Here is a 15,269-nt window from a genome sequence, read left to right as displayed (position 1 = left end):
TTGGACGCTTATAAGCAGTTTGGTTGCATTGCGAACCCCGTGTTAGCTTCATTGGCCCTACTTTCTCGTAATGATTGCGACCGTGATATTCTGTCCTAGTGTATGACTCCAATATACCATAGCTGAGTGGTATTCACGTTGCGTAGTGCGCTATGCAGGTCAAGACACGGGCTGGCTTAGGATGGTAACACTCGGGGCCCCCGTAACCCGTTCCGTGTTTCCGCTATTTTGGCAGTGCTTGTGCCCAACCTCTTCGGCCCTTTGCCACTGATGAAGATTCAACAGGATCCAGATTAAACCTGTATCTAAGCTACGGCAAAAATGGAGTTGACATGCAGTGACGGGTCAGGAGACTCAAGACGCGGCATCATGGTTGTCAATCTAGGCTTCGACTGCATGTTGGTCAAGAGTGGAAATTCTCCGTAGCCCCTTGGCGCACCAGTCCTTCGGTCCCTCGAAAGACACCGTCAGGTTATTAGTGGAATCCAGACCGCTATTAAGGAATCGGAGGACGGGTCTCACGGCACTTGAATTACCCGATTCGGACATCCTCCGGCTGGAATCTTGACAGACCCCGATGGTAAGACTCCACTCTGCGCAACCGAGGGCCGGCCATGTGGCCCCGAAAAGCCTTGTCGGCAGATCTTACCGACTCAATCCGTCCAAATGGCGGCCCCCTTAATGAACATCAGATGGAGCTAGGATTGAATCGGTAACTTATTGTGTAAAATATGGGGAGATGCTACGGTCGTATGGGTTGGTGGACGGCATAACCTGGCATAATGTCTGTCCTCTCATTGGTGGATGGGGGAATTTCTCTCCGTCAGGGGTCAGCTTGACTTCAACTCCATCAACTTCCTCCACGAACAAAAGCAACTCTCGTGTTCACCTGCGATATTGATGTTGCCTTGCAATGGCAGGCGAACATTTCCAAATTCACGATGGAAGTGCCTCACTAGTAGGGAGTGAGGAAGGCCCCCTCATGTTGGGCCAACATAAAATGCCCATGATTTCCGTTTGATTCTGGGAAAGGCGTTCTTGTAACTCAGCACAACTCGATAATAGTCCAACTGTCTCTATCACTACTCCAATTATGATCTCTGGAATTTTCAAGTCGGCTCTGGCCGCCGCCATGATCGGCACGTCGGTTGCTGTCGACACCTGGGGCGGCTCCGTGTCCCTGGGCCCGACCACCTCGACCATCATCAAAGCCGTGACAACCATCATCCCCGGCGACGCTCCTCCCACGCAAAATGGAGTTCTCGCCCTGTGGCCCGGCATGTCTAACGGCACCGGCGACCTGGTCCAAACAACCCTCGAGTCCTGGCCCGACAACTCCTGGTGCGGCGCCAAGAAGGGCCAGTGGTGCGTCCGCGCCTCGCTCTTCGGCTCCTTCGGCCAGCTCAGCGGCGACGCGAGTGCTGTCTCAGGCAATCAGAAGGTCAAGATCCTCTACGAGCTACTCTCGGACAACAACACTTGGCGCCAAACCGTCACCGATGCCGACACGGGCGCGAAGCTTAGCTCGTACGAGTACAAGTCTGGTCCCTTCATGAGGGGCTATGGCACCGGCACCGAGTGCAATGCCAACTGCAGCCCGACTGTCGCCAAGCAGCAGTACATCAACACGGAAATCACCCTAGCCGGAGCCGACCCCAACTTCGGCAAGACCATCGCCACCGCGCAGAAGGCTACGTACACTGGCCTGGCTAGCAGCCAAGGAGGCAAGGTCTGGACCATCAAGGAGATCAATGTCCCGGCAATGGTCTAGAGCAAATTGTCCACTGCTTGAGGTGAACAGGTGGCAAGAACTTGAAGATGGCACGAGGAGGGGGGTCCGATTCACTGTAAATATTTGGATAAACGTCCCCAAACACGCACATAAGGACGTTGCCATGGAGGATGTGGCTAGTACAAACAACAATATTTGCTCTTCAAATTTTCTCTCCACTCCCCGTTGCCTCTTCCGAGACCCGGGCCGAATTTCGCCCCAGCCATCTGATCAAGATGGCAAAAAGGACACATGAAGTGGTCAAGTCTTCTTTTCTTGATGTAACGAGCCCATCCAGATGTTGAGCAAGAGATGATGATCCAGCTCCCTCCCGGACACGGAACTGTGTTTGCGGCTCAAACTGAGGACCAAACAGACCGAGGCCCCGTGTTGTGGGAATAGGGGGTCGGTGGTTCGGGCATGGGACTACCGGAGGCCAGTCCCGAAATGAATAATGGAAATTTTGGAAAACGCCACTCGATGATATCTGACAAGGCCACTACCACAGATCTGGAGAAAACTCATCGGATTGGGACGTAAACCCAGGGAAATTTAGCAGTTTGGTACTGCTCAAGCCACCTTCTTCATAATACATGGTCTATGGCGATCATATAAGCATGCATGCGTATTATGAACTGAAGAAATGCAATATCTCGGGTGCTGTTATTAATCTATTCAATAGTTGAATAGGGATTCTAGGGATGCCAGAGTTATCAGATCACAGTTTTCCTGAGTAGTAAGCGCAAACTCCCACCCACCATGAGTCATTATGGACTAGGCCGATGAATCCCGCTATCATCATCAAATACCGTCAACGCCTAGACCTGTCCTGCCGTGTTGCAATGTTTGGCCCTCAAGCGCAGTCTGCTATTGCTCCGCCCAATTCCTTCTTGCCCCCTCCATCTCCCCTGGTCCCGGGGAACCAGGCTAATGCAACCGGCGCGGCTCATCGGACGCAAGCCGTTCTGCATTCGCACAGACTCCCCACCAAACCGTCCCTCTCTCAGAGCCGGCCGTCTCTTGCCCCAGTGGGTTTGGGGAGCTTCATATCATTTCTCTACTTCTTCACTTGGCTGATCCAATCTCGATACGGATCTCAGGTATATCGTCGGGAAAGCCACACGAGGATCGATGGTTGAATCCACAGCTCCAGCTCCAGTCTGGCTGCGAACAACGCGGGATATGGCGGCTGCCGTCGTAAACATGGGCCCATTGCCCACTCCTCCCCAAGCCAGAGGAGGCCGAGATCCCTGGATCCCTAGCGATTCTGCAAACTGCCGCGGTCACTTATCTGAAGGGTCATACCTCTAAAATATGTGACATGTCAAGCCTGTCTGGCACGTCTGACAGCGCTCCCTCCTGCCCATGCACGTGGTCTCAATGGGGAGAGGGATCAAGTAGTCTGACCTCCAGCTGTCAGAATTAGGAAAGCGCTCTTGCAGGTTGTGATCCAAATGTGCATTAGAATCGAACGTGGAAGAGCAGATCATCTGCCCGAACGTTGTATTTCGCAAGCCAGGGGCGTCGTGTTGACACCACACCATCACAAACAAGTTTGACTGCAGACCTCACATCTGCTGCCGTCATTCTTGCTTTTTCGTTTTTTTGCGCAGCCATTTTTGGGAGGGGATACTTTCTTTTTCGTGACTGACACCGGCTTGACAGGATTGGTTGGTGCGGGACGTTCCATGTCCAACTGCAGATGGGCTGCGGTACAGCTGGCCGTGCATGACATTTCTGCAAGTTCATCAGCATCAACTGCAGCAGAAAGTGATAGGTGAACCGGTGAGTGCGAGCAGTTCGTGACGGCGTCGCATTGAGATATGGGGCCATTCAGGGTCATGAACCTTTCGGTTTCCCCTCCACGAGATTGACAGAATCCAGGTCGAATGCATCTACAGCGTGTCATGAATGAAACCTGCGAATGAAGATACTTCTCGGCCTCGAATGACCAGCCTCGTGTCTACGTTGACAAATTTCGAACTCCAGATTGAATCCGACTGATCGCATCGGGTCCCGACTCCAAAATCAAATCAGCAAACCAGGAAATGAAGTCTTCCTCGATTCTGTCGACTGCACCATCGGCAGCGGCATCGGCATCACCATCCCCTCCGCAGAAAAGAGAAGTGACAGATACCGCACATCCACTCCAGCCCGCAAGCGGATCGATTTCGCACTCCTCTTATCCACACCTAGCACATGGTGGGTGATTTCGGTCTGTCCTGGTGTGCGCGGCAGCAGCAGCAGAGTGTGAGCCCTTCTCATCCCCACACATCATGCAGCCTCCCTCCAGCCAACCCACGTCCAGCCCACGCCCAGTGCTGGTCCCACTCCAATTGGAGATCCTGCCGCAGCCATCGGCGTCCCATATTGCCGGTATGCACTCGATTGAATGTGGAAGAGCAAGAGTCCTCAGCCCTGTTCGTGACGGCGGCGGGGAAGGCGACCCTAGCAAGCCGAAGGGTATGTTGTTGGAAAAAGGACCATGACAGAATTTCTTCTGCCGTTGTCTCGAGACAACAACAGTCAACGATTTTCTCAACACCATCAGTGCTCTGGAACAAGATCTTGGAGATCAGGACGCCCGATGAACGGTTCATACTGACGTGGCAGTGAAGCACTCCGCCTGCCCGCTGCCATCGCCCATAATCTGAGCATCGATCTAGATCTGGGTATGCACGATTACCCAGGCTTTCGAACTGAACGGTTCAGTAGTTGGAGCCTATGCAACACGATACGTGTACCCACTAGCCCGTCGCGGCGAATCAAAATGACCATGCCCATCGCAGCGCTGCATAACCACGTTGGCGTCACTGGCGATGTCCGAGAGGGCACGAGAGAGCAAACTGCAAACACCCGGGCTTTCTCAGAGCGTGCGCATCCCACAGCGATGGGTCCTTGCCTGCGGTTCATCCGCATGGGTGTGCTGCGGGTAATTGGATACCGTCAGAACACTGAACCTGCATGCACTCAGAAGAGCGGGTTAGTAAATCCATCATTGGTTCGTCACCGACCGCCGAAGGGTTCGGTGGTCGTATTCAAGTCCCACGCCGAGCTTGACGGGAAGGCGATCTTCGCTAGGGAAAGGTCTCCGTCGAGGCGTTGACGTTTAGTCTGCCGCCACTGTCAACGCCTGGGCCATCATAAGGTTGAACCAGGGCTCTAATCAAGTCCTCTCCGTATCGACGGGATGTAGGCCACTCGATCCAGCAGCTGGCGCGGGACAGATGGTCCAGAGTCCCGGGAGGAAGAAAGACCCCTGCCGCCAGCCCACTGTCAATCCGACCCAAAGGAACACTGCATCATACGCGCAGACGGCTGCAGTTCAAACACCCAACATCCGACGTCTGGCCAATGGGAAACCCCCCGTCCCCAGAAGACAGTAAACGGTTTCTCGCGACCCTTGCTCTGCCATCGCCAGCGGCACAGGCGAGCCTCCAGCAGCAATCCCAGCTGGGACGATCCCTCTGCCAGGCCGTGTCGACTGCCGCACTCATCCGGCCAGACTATCCCCAGGCTGGCAAACCCTCGGCGGACCACTCAACGGCATGATGATGTGCGATCTAGCCTCAGTCGTGTATCCAAGATCCTGCTTCCGGCCTTCATCACAGACGCGTGTCATACCCTTGCCCTACACAAGCGCCCTCCACCACCACCACCAGGGCCAGGAGGCTCAAAATGTGAGTTTCGACAGAAGACGACCGGAAAGCGAGCTCATCCCAAAACTGATATCGCCACGGAGGCCCACGAAAGCCGCCGGATCGTAGCCGCGTAGGCTGCGCAGACCTTTCTCAAAAGGTTAACATTTGCATATATTGGTGCGGAGATGGGTGGGATTGGGTAGGGGGAAGGGGGAATGGGGCAAGATCAGAAGCTGGGAGGTAGTTTCATCCTCCCGCGATACCTTAATTGAACTCCTTTCTGCTCACGGGAAGGGGGGCGGCTTGGCCTCGGGTCCGTAGTTGAAAAGCCTTCAATTCCCGCCAGGCCCGTCATGTCTTGGTCGAGTAACCGTCGATCTGATTTTGTTTCCTCAGCGTCATCATATCAATAACCCCTCGTCATTGTTAGGAAATATTCTGGTCTTCGTGACTTTTAATGTTTATTGTCTCGTATTCGTCCATCTCTTGAGTCTGCCCTCTCCTGGACTTGCTCTCTCCCTGAAGCATTCTTTAGAGCTCGAGCCCTTTTCTGAGTCTTCACCAAGGAAGCAACTTCTTTCCAGCCCATTGGCTATCCGTCCCAGCCACAGACCAACAGACTGAAGAACCGGTTCGCCTTGCCACCCGTCCGCTGGTATCCGTGGATCATCTCATACCGCCATTCCATCGCTGGGAAGAACACCACCAGTCTTGCAGCCAGTGGAACGGCCATCGGGAGCCCACGCCTCATCTTGCAGACTTCTCCATTGACCGCCGAAACCTCCCCCACATCTTCCCTTTCTTCAACGCACCGCCGGACGACGACATCGCGCGTACGAGTTGAGACAGCGCAGAACACCGGTAGAACATCGCGGAAGAAGCGGTGAAGACTGCGCAGCCATCTTTCCATCTTTTCGGTTCCGAGGCGTCGCTTTCTTTCTCGTCGAGGATGTTTATGAGCGCTCCTCCCCGGTTGGGCTTTCATGGCTCGGACTACTTTGCCTTCGAGCAGAGCATGACAGCCAGAGCCCAACAACGCTTCAACCAGCGACGCATGAGAAAACTGATTGCACGTCACGGCAAGCATCCTTTCGGCGCTCACAGAACACCACACCACGTAGGCATCATGTCCAACGAAGACTGGCCTCTGGACACCATGCCAGACGGTATCCAAGACAGTTTCGAGGTGCGTTCGCTCATTTCCCCCAGCCTTATGTTCCCTTCAATCAAACCATCTGAGATGTGATCAAGGCCTCCTTGCTGACCTAACACTCGGCCTCAGGCTCAACAGCTCCGGAACAGATACCTCGCTGGCACCGCGGGCAGCCCGTATTCCGATCCTGATGCTTTCATGCTCTTTCAGAGGATGCAACAGTTTGATGCCCCTTTCAGCAACAAGCGACCAGTCATGGATCACAATCAGTCATGGCAGCCCGAGGGCATGCCGTACGCGAACGACATGCAGTCCATGTTTGCGCCGATGCAGTTCCAGTTTGGTGTTTCGTCCGTCGATGATATCTCCATGTCAGCCTCTGGTGGTTTGAGTCAAAACATGCCCATCTCCTCTCCTGTCTTCTCAGCATCCGAGTCGGGCGCCAGCTTTGGCAGCTTCTCCTGCACCGGTGCATCCAACCTCCTTGACTCCGGTTCCTTCAGCTCAGCAGACGGCTCGGCCATCATCAACAGCCCTCCCCAGCAGTTCGATTACGTCAACTCTCCCTTCACGTCGTCGTCTATGATGGCTGAAGATCTTTCCAACATCAAGGCAGCCCCTCCTTCACCTCAACCCTTCTCTGAGCCAACGCCGATTCACTTCTTCCAGGCACCTCCCGAGCAGATTGCAGAGCCTGGGCGGTGCCACATGGACGATCGTCACGCCGTGGGAGTCTCTGCTACCGGGAGTCATAGCATGATCCTGAAGTCTGAACCTCATGCTCGCATACTGCCTTCGAAGCCTCGCAAGGAGCTTCCCGAGAAGCCACGTTCTCGCCGCGCCAGCTCTCCAGCCCGCAAGTCGGTCCCATCAGCTCCCAAGGCAGAGCTTAGGCCGAAGCAATCGAAGCCCTGCCCGGTGCCATTCTCTTTCGCAGAATCCGTGGAACGCTCCGCCAAGGACGAGTATCTTCTCAAGGCCAAGGCAGAGGGACTGACATACCGCGAGATTCGCGTCAAGGGCAACTTCAGCGAGGCGGAGTCAACCCTCCGTGGCCGCTATCGCACCCTTACCAAGAGCAAGGAGGAGAGAGTTCGAAAGCCCGAGTGGACTAGTCATGATGTAAGTGCCACCGTTCGTGATATGAAAGCATTGTCTAACCCTTGATTTGCAGATCCATCTCCTCAAAAGGGCTGTGCGCAAGTTCTCCAAGGGCAACGATCCAGCTTCAACCAAGATTCCATGGAAGCAGGTGGCCGAGTACATTTACTCGCATGACGGATCGTACCTGTTCGGCAACGCCACTTGCCGTAAGAAGTGGGATGAACTCGTCATGTGCTCTGCAGGAAGACGCATCGGCGGAAGTGGAACCATGTAGTGCCGCTCGGGACGGCGCGATGGGGCCGCGATGAGTGTGATTGATGAGATTGGGTTTCGGGGTGAACATTGGAATGGTTTGCAGCACTGCAAATTCGAGATGTGAGCTGTCGTTCATGGTGGAGTACTGGCTGGATTTTCATGTTTGTGTTCTTTAGTTAGAAACCTGCCGCTAGGCAAAAATGTTTGTTTGTTGTTGCATGTATTTTGGGTTGACTGCATGATAAGGACTCGTCCAAATTTCCAGCAATCACAGCTTCTTACTGTGCCCAGGATTCTTTGGGATGCCGATCTTGGCCAGAATATCGACCAATTGGTTGCTGTCGCTGTTGGCTTTGAGAGCACTCCATTCGGCTTCGCTCTTGACCAGAGCAGTCCCTGCCAACACAGTGCCATTGAGGCTGAGTTTGCCGACGGACCTGCCATTTTCCTCGAGGGTGTGGCCCTCAGCCAATCGCGGCATGACCACCAAAGAGTTGCTTGTCATTGCAAGGTTGTAGCTGATCCGAGCTTCCCCGTTGCCTGAGTCGTCTAATTTTCCGACATGAGCCTCGACTGCGTCTACAGCTGACCGGAACAGCGACACGTAGACAGCATGGAGCTCATAAGGAGTCATGCCCCCATGGATTTTCTCGCCGAATGTCGTAAATGGGATGCCCATGAGCTGCGGTTGGGCCAGCTGCTTCGCCAAGACATCCCACCTGGAGCCCTCTGGCAGGCCATCCTTCATTTGAGCGACAGGAAGTAGCTGAATATGTCTATGTGGCTGGCTTGCGCCCGAGTGCTGCCCACCGTTGAAAAATGCGTACAACTCGTTGTCACCGTGCTGACGGTATGCTTCGATGCAAGCGTAGGTCGCTGCCAAGTCGTTCGGCTCCAGCAGGTGAGTCTGCAGTTTGTAATCCTTTGTCGCGAGAATAAAGTGCTCTGGTACAATGGCGAACTTATTCAGAACGAGGTTGTGTCCCGAAGAGGGGATGTCGGCTATGAACAGCGGACCGTTCTCGGGGTTCTCGAAGGGATCGAATGGTTTGCGTGGTTGGTCGGTTTGGGACTTCGGAGCGGTTGGCTTATTTGCCAGTGCTGGAGAAAAACGAAGCTGGAACTGCATGTCGGTGTCAGGGGCAGCCCTCGACAAGGTGATAGCCATCTGGGACAAACTTACAGGGATCGAGTTCGCAGTCAGGACGGCGACTTGCGTCGCGTAATAGTTGAGGTCGCCGTTGGCACGAGCTTTGTTGAAAGCAGTTTTGACAAGCTCGGGTAGATTTGCCGGGGCTTTGATGGGAGCCATTGTGATGGCAGAAAAAGGCGCAATGGCAATGGATGTCGCTAGAGGTCGCGAGCTGTGATGGAAACCAGGAGGATGAGGTCACTTCGTGTTGGGACAGGACAACGGGACGCGCCGGGGCGGGAGCTACGGCCAATGCCCCACCTTCCCCTCCTACACCGACACCTTGACCGATGTTGACCGACACACCGAGCCATCTATGCCTACCCAAGTAGCACAGGCCGCCATCGACACATAAGGCAAGCAAGTGATAAGGAAGTCAAATGAGCCTAGTTATGGAATTGGTCATCGGTTCAATCTACATGAATAATGCCCGAAATACTGCACGTTCTCTCAGCATCGCCGAGGTTCTGCTGCGATGTGTCCTCCGGTTCTGTTGTAGGTGAGCCTCGGTGACTTGGCGTCCGGCTTTCTTATTGGCCGGTCGGTGCTCGCAGCTGGCCGACTGTCCGATGATTAGCCACCCGACCTGTCACTACCCCACTGTCAACAGCCACACAGCCAGGCCCAGAAGGTGCGCTCGTCAGGTACGTACCCTCCTCCGATCAGCAACGTCATACTTCTGGTGTTGCTGAATTCTCGCGCCAAATCCTGGCCTCTTCATTCCACCACCTTAAGAGCCACCACTCCCGCCAAACAGCTCTCAAACCCGCTATTCTGCCCTTAATGCTGTAGCTGATCTTCTAGACGTCAAAAGAGTCAACATGGAAACACCACCCACTGCGAACCTGCGGAGCAAAACCCGACGCGCCCTGGACGAACTCAACGGAGCAACCACGATGGCGCCCGAGCAACCGACCAAGACGAAGCGAAACAACCCCTTCCTTCCCACACCCCTCGAGACCCTCGTCATCGCCGCTTTTCCCGTCATTCTGTTCTTCGGGACTCTCTTCTCGCTGCTCTCCCCCGACGTCCGGTCCTCGCAGTACGACCATGCCTCCCAAGCCCACGTCCAAGACACCGCACCTTCCTACTTCGCGCGAAAGTCGAACCTCTTCAACGTCCTCTTCGTAAAGAGAGGCTGGTTCTGGATCACCGCTGCCTTCTTCGCCTTCATCTTCACCCACCCCGCGACCGTCCACTCGACCCGTCGAATACAGGCCACCCTCCGCTGGGTGCTCGTCACAACGTGGTGGTTCTTCGTGACGCAATGGTTCTTCGGGCCTGCCATCATTGACCGAGGGTTCCGGTGGACTGGAGGAAAGTGTGAGATTATTGAGGAAAAGGTCGAGCTCGGCGAGGGAGATGCTAAGGAGGTCTTCACGGCTGTGGCGTGCAAGGCTGCTGGTGGAAAGTGGCGCGGTGGACACGATATTAGTGGACACGTATTTCTGCTGGTCCTCGGCTGCGGCTTCCTGCTTTCCGAGGTCGGCTGGGTTGTTCTCCGATGGAAGGGCGCAAGGCGAGAGGAGCGCAGCGTCGTAATGACGGATGGCGCGACAAAGACAGCCACCGTCGAGGCTCAGGGTCTGCAGGGAGAGCCCGTTCCTGGTGATGCTCTCGGGCTCGGGGGCAAGTTCGCCGTTGGCGTGATTGGTCTCAGCTCTTGGATGTTGCTTATGACTGCCATCTACTTCCACACCTGGTTTGAAAAGGTATGTTTCCACTTTGACTTTGTTCGCCTACTCAACTCACTGACATGTCATAGGTTACTGGCCTTGCAACCGCCCTTTCGGCTCTGTATGGCGTCTACATCCTTCCTCGTTTTGTTCCTGCGATACGCCAGGTCGTTGGCTTGCCCGGAATCTGATACCCGCTGCATGGTTGGATCGAGTAATAGATACTCAATAATATAAACAATACCCCTTTCATCCGTACTCACGTTCAGTTTGTCCCGTGAAGTCCCTCTCCCGGGTCATCCGGCCGGGCCGCGCCATTTAAACATTTTGTTGGCGACCGTTGTTTCGTGGAAGGGCTGGCCGTTTCTGCTTTCCTAGATCTGTGACTGTGAAGGCGCGGGGAATCGGGATGTGGTGTGCCGTCCTGGCCATCCCTGCCAACGGCCGTCCGGTTCATCCAAAGTGTCGCAAACTAGAGAGGATGCAAAAATGACAAATTCAATGCAATGTCGGGATGGCTTGAAGTCGCGACTTTAGATGCCAAGGCAGTTACACGCATTCAGATGCACAAGGGACTTACTTGGATGGTAGCGGAGACCGTACTCGGAGCCGAAGCTGCCTACACAAGCAACGTCACACCATGCGCTTCAAAGATATGATCAAAACAATTGATTCGTTTGTGGTATCAATGCCCCTTGGGCAGAAACAAGAAGTGTATCTCAACCGACCCTGTGTTTTCTAAAAATCCTCAAACTCCCAAAACCCTGATGCAAGTATGCCGCCTGGCCCAATAATCCACACAAAAAAAGGGGGGGTTAGCTCCCAGCCACTAGGGCCGAGTGCTAGATGAAGTGAAAGTCGTAAGCCATATCGGACCTCTTTCCGGCAGGGCACGTCTCCTCAGGCTCGATCGCGTCGCGGGTATCCATGCGGAACCCACGCTTCGTCTTGAGGTCGTCCCATGCGGTGGTCTCATCGCTCGCCTAGAGCGGGGCCTGGAAGAGGGCGACGGTGGCGCAGAAGTTGTTGCGGTTGTCGCTGTCGAGGGCGGCGCCCTTGCCGTTGACGGTGACCATGTTGACCGAGGCCTTGGTGCTGAGGCCGAAGAACTTGACGTCGCTGTTCTCGAGCGAGACCATGTGGTCCTGGCAGTTGTTCTGGCCGACGCAGACCTGGTCGTAGTTGTTGAAGAAGCTGTACAGGCCGGCGCCGTAGATGAGGATGTCCTTGGAGTTGATGGCGCGGACGCCCCAGGTGCGCGCGCACTTGTCGCTCTGGCCGGTGCAGAAGGTCTCGAAGTTGGGGTCGAGGATGGCGTTGTTGACGGTGAAGGGCGTCTTGGCGTCGGGGTTGCCCTGCATGTACGCCGTCTCGGTCTGGATGTGCGCCATGTACACGTTGGAGGCGTTGTTGAACTGGTAGTTGTACAGGACGGAGTGCTCGGAGGCGGTTCCCCAGAACCAGGTTCCCTTGGTGGACTCAGTGAGGACGCCGCGGCCGTTGTAGATGTCGATCTGCTGACCCTTGTTGGCGAGGTCGAGCTCGTGGTCAGCAACCCACCACCAGACGTTCTCAAAGTAGCCGGAGGACTCGGCGGTGATGTGGGTGAGCATGTAGGCGCCGATGCACTCGGGGTTGGCGGCGTGGGTGACGTTGGGGTTCTTGGCGCACTTGTCGGACTGGAGCTGGGTGCCCTGGCTGCCGCCGATGCGGAAGTGGACGTCCCAGAGACCGGCGGCACCAGGGCTGGAGCCGGCGATGTTGTACTCCATGAGGATGGCGCCGGCCTGGGGACCCTGGGTCTGGACGATGATGTCGCTCATCTCGAAGGTGCCGACATCGCCAGGCTTTCCGACTCTGAGCATGACCTTGGGGTTGGCCTGGTCCTTGAACGCCTCGCCGTTGGCCATCAGAAGAGGCCAGACCTCGCCGGTGATCTTGATGTCCTTGGGCACCTCGATGGTGTTGGAGATGATGTAGGCACCGTGGTCAAAGTACACAATGTCGTTGGGGCCGGCCTTGTTGAACAGAGCCTGGATGGCGGCCGTGTCATCGGTCTTGCCGTCTCCCTTGCAGCCGTTGGCCTTGGCGCTGAGGAACTGGCTGACGGCGGCGGTCTCGTACTGAGGCTTGCTGCGGGTGACGACCTTGCCGTTGGAGCCGAGGAGAACGGCAGGCTTGGTGATGGCGTCCTGAGCGCTCTGGACAGCCTTGCCGTTGCCGGTGGCGCCGGTGTAGGTGCGGCCCTGGATGAAGGAGGCGATCTTCTGGTTGCCGGCAAGGACGTTGGCCTTGGTGTCGACGATCTGGACAGCGGCAGGGACGTTGGTGGTCATGTCGACGTTGTCGAGAATCAAGCTGCCGTTGGTGGAGGTGGAGGCAGGGTTGTAGGCAGTCAGGACACCGACAGGGGTGTTGCTAATGACACTGTCGAGGAGGAGAACGGAGCCGACGGTCTGGGCAGTGGCACCGCCGTTGGACATGTCAACACCGACGCCGCAGTTGTTGATGGTGAGGTCCTGGAGAGTCCAGAGCCAGTTCCAGTTCATGTAGACGGCAGTCTTGCAGTTGTTGAAGGTCAGAGCGCGGGTGGTGAACTGCTGAGAACCAACGAACATGCCGTACTTGCCGCCGTTGAAGGTCAAGTTGGTCATGAAGCCACCGGAGCCGTTGTCGATGAAGATACCCTGCTGGACGTTGCTGTCTCCGCCATCGGTGCGCATGTTGAAGACGATGTTCTGCAGAGAAGTAGCCTGAGCAACCTGCCAGTGAATACCAGCGCCAGAGGTGACGGGCATGGCAGTGAGGTCGACGTTGAAGTTCTTGACGAGCTTCCAGAAGTTGTTCTTTGGCATTTTGTTAGCTCATACGCACACGTCTTCTGATCATGTCTGACATACCTGGTTAGTGTGCTGGTTGTTGCCCTGGTCGTCGTACGGGTTGGCGTCAATAACAGCCATACCAGTGAAGCTGGCAGCGGCCTTGATGGTGGGAAGCTGGGTAGCATCTCCAACCATGTGAGTGTAGTACTTCATGGCGATCGGCTTGCTGACGACGTAGGTGCCAGCAGGGAAGTAGACCAAAGCGGGAGTGGTAGTGGAGGAGTCGCATCCGAAACCGCAACGGTTGCCCTGCTTCAGTCAGAAAACCTTTCACGAGTAGAGCTCGATTTGATATCACATACCTCGTCCATGGCGGCCTGGATGGCGACGGTGTCGTCGGTAGCGCCATCACCCTTCGCGCCATAGTCCTTTACATTACGGAAGATCTTGTAGTTGGTATCGCCAAAGGCAGAGACACCGCTTCTCTCGATCGAGGCGACCCAGTACCCCTCAGCGGCAGCAACGGGCGAGTTAGAAGCCTGGGGAGCGGCGACGGGGTCGGGCGTGGGAGCCGCGAGGGCGTCGAGGGAGAAGAGGCGCAAGGCCAGAAGGGTGGTCGTGAGAACTGTTGAGAGGCCCATCATGATGTAGAACCAGCTGATCGACGATGTCCTCTTGTGTTTGGTTGATTGGAAAGAAGGCGAAGACTGCGCGTCGAGTGTATCGTGGTTAGCTTCTCAAGTCTCCAGAGTAAGAGGTGGTGGTGAATGTTGATGTTTGCAAGCAGAACGAAAGCGCAGCTTCCAGAAGTGTGATGAAAACTCGAGACTTCGAGAAATCCACCAGAGGAAGGAGGAAAAGATATTTGTCTTCTTTTCTTTGCTTTTCTATTGCTTTGTGGGCGTGGGTTGTTGTTGAATAGGGCGAGAAGCTGGTTACCCTCGACGACTCGCTCCATGATCAACAAACCTCCATCCACCTTAAGTATTTCGAGCAAGTGAGTGACAGTGACTAACTGCCAGTCAACCATCACCGGCCCGCTCCACGAACAACCCAGCTGTCAGTGACTGAAAGGCTGCTGCGCGTCACAAGCCTGGATCATGTTCCATTGTCCCGTCGAGACTAAACAGCCAGGGTGGTTGTCTAAGCCGACCTCTTTGAGCTGGACCTCGACGCAGACCCGACTCAGATGACAAGTCGTACGTCACGGTACTGGTGTCTGAAGAATACCCCATTCCACCAGAAGGAACATGAAGAGCCGAGACAATAGGCCGGCGGAGAGAGGGTGGGAAGGAAAAGAATCAAAATCAAGCCACGAGACCCGGGGGGGCCAAGACGGCGCACACAGCAACTACTCACCAGGAGTTTGAGAGTGACGACAGCGGATGACGGCCGATCAAGGCTCCGGTTGTATTGGTGCTAAAGAATGACTGGATCGAATCCCCTCTGAGGATTTCGATAAACAGAAAGAACGAAACGAAAGAACGTCGATGGAGGACGAGGAGGGTGTGCGGTTCGAGACACGGGAGAAAGGGACGGGGGAGGGAGTAACCACGAGCCAAGAAGAGGTTGACGGCGACTATCACCGTCTTATATCGACCTACCCTTTGGGCAGTCCCCTGCCTCGCCATGCGGTTTATCGCCATGGTGGCGGC

At 55.4% G+C, this 15,269-nt stretch overlaps 6 protein-coding genes across 6 annotated transcripts; 4 read left to right on the top strand and 2 right to left on the bottom strand.

Annotated features, from left to right (window-relative positions):
- Positions 1-1,093: 1,093 nt before the first annotated feature.
- CGCS363_v005987 (uncharacterized protein) lies at positions 1,094-1,771 on the top strand (the record flags this gene model as incomplete). Its single annotated transcript, XM_036637836.1, has 1 exon — positions 1,094-1,771. One exon carries the CDS (start codon positions 1,094-1,096, stop codon positions 1,769-1,771), a length of 678 nt encoding a protein of 225 aa, XP_036496711.1.
- Positions 1,772-4,047: 2,276 nt separating this feature from the next.
- Positions 4,048-4,877, top strand: CGCS363_v005986 (uncharacterized protein; the record flags this gene model as incomplete). Its single annotated transcript, XM_036637835.1, has 2 exons — positions 4,048-4,234; positions 4,390-4,877. The coding sequence occupies 2 exons, from the start codon at positions 4,048-4,050 to the stop codon at positions 4,875-4,877; spliced, it is 675 nt and encodes a 224-aa protein (XP_036496710.1).
- Positions 4,878-6,361: 1,484 nt separating this feature from the next.
- On the top strand, positions 6,362-7,943 carry CGCS363_v005985 (uncharacterized protein; the record flags this gene model as incomplete). Its single annotated transcript, XM_036637834.1, has 3 exons — positions 6,362-6,598; positions 6,695-7,687; positions 7,740-7,943. 3 exons carry the CDS (start codon positions 6,362-6,364, stop codon positions 7,941-7,943), a joined length of 1,434 nt encoding a protein of 477 aa, XP_036496709.1.
- Positions 7,944-8,192: 249 nt separating this feature from the next.
- On the bottom strand, positions 8,193-9,236 carry APA2-1 (Diadenosine 5',5'''-P1,P4-tetraphosphate phosphorylase 2; the record flags this gene model as incomplete). The annotated part of the gene is made up of 2 exons (XM_036637833.1): positions 8,193-9,047; positions 9,108-9,236. 2 exons carry the CDS (start codon positions 9,234-9,236, stop codon positions 8,193-8,195), a joined length of 984 nt encoding a protein of 327 aa, XP_036496708.1.
- Positions 9,237-9,937: 701 nt separating this feature from the next.
- On the top strand, positions 9,938-10,983 carry scs3 (FIT family protein scs3; the record flags this gene model as incomplete). Its single annotated transcript, XM_036637832.1, has 2 exons — positions 9,938-10,828; positions 10,882-10,983. The coding sequence occupies 2 exons, from the start codon at positions 9,938-9,940 to the stop codon at positions 10,981-10,983; spliced, it is 993 nt and encodes a 330-aa protein (XP_036496715.1).
- A 792-nt stretch (positions 10,984-11,775) lies between these two features.
- On the bottom strand, positions 11,776-14,255 carry EXG1-3 (Glucan 1,3-beta-glucosidase; the record flags this gene model as incomplete). The annotated part of the gene is made up of 3 exons (XM_036637831.1): positions 11,776-13,638; positions 13,693-13,923; positions 13,977-14,255. The coding sequence occupies 3 exons, from the start codon at positions 14,253-14,255 to the stop codon at positions 11,776-11,778; spliced, it is 2,373 nt and encodes a 790-aa protein (XP_036496714.1).
- Positions 14,256-15,269: the final 1,014 nt, after the last annotated feature.

The sequence above is a fragment of the Colletotrichum siamense genome (genome assembly GCF_013390195.1).
Source record: "Colletotrichum siamense strain Cg363 chromosome Unknown KSG_Cg363_contig04, whole genome shotgun sequence".
NCBI classification, from domain to species: Eukaryota; Fungi; Ascomycota; class Sordariomycetes; order Glomerellales; family Glomerellaceae; genus Colletotrichum; species Colletotrichum siamense.
Note: the sequence above shows the minus strand (reverse complement) of the source record. Positions and strands in the feature narration are given on the sequence as shown.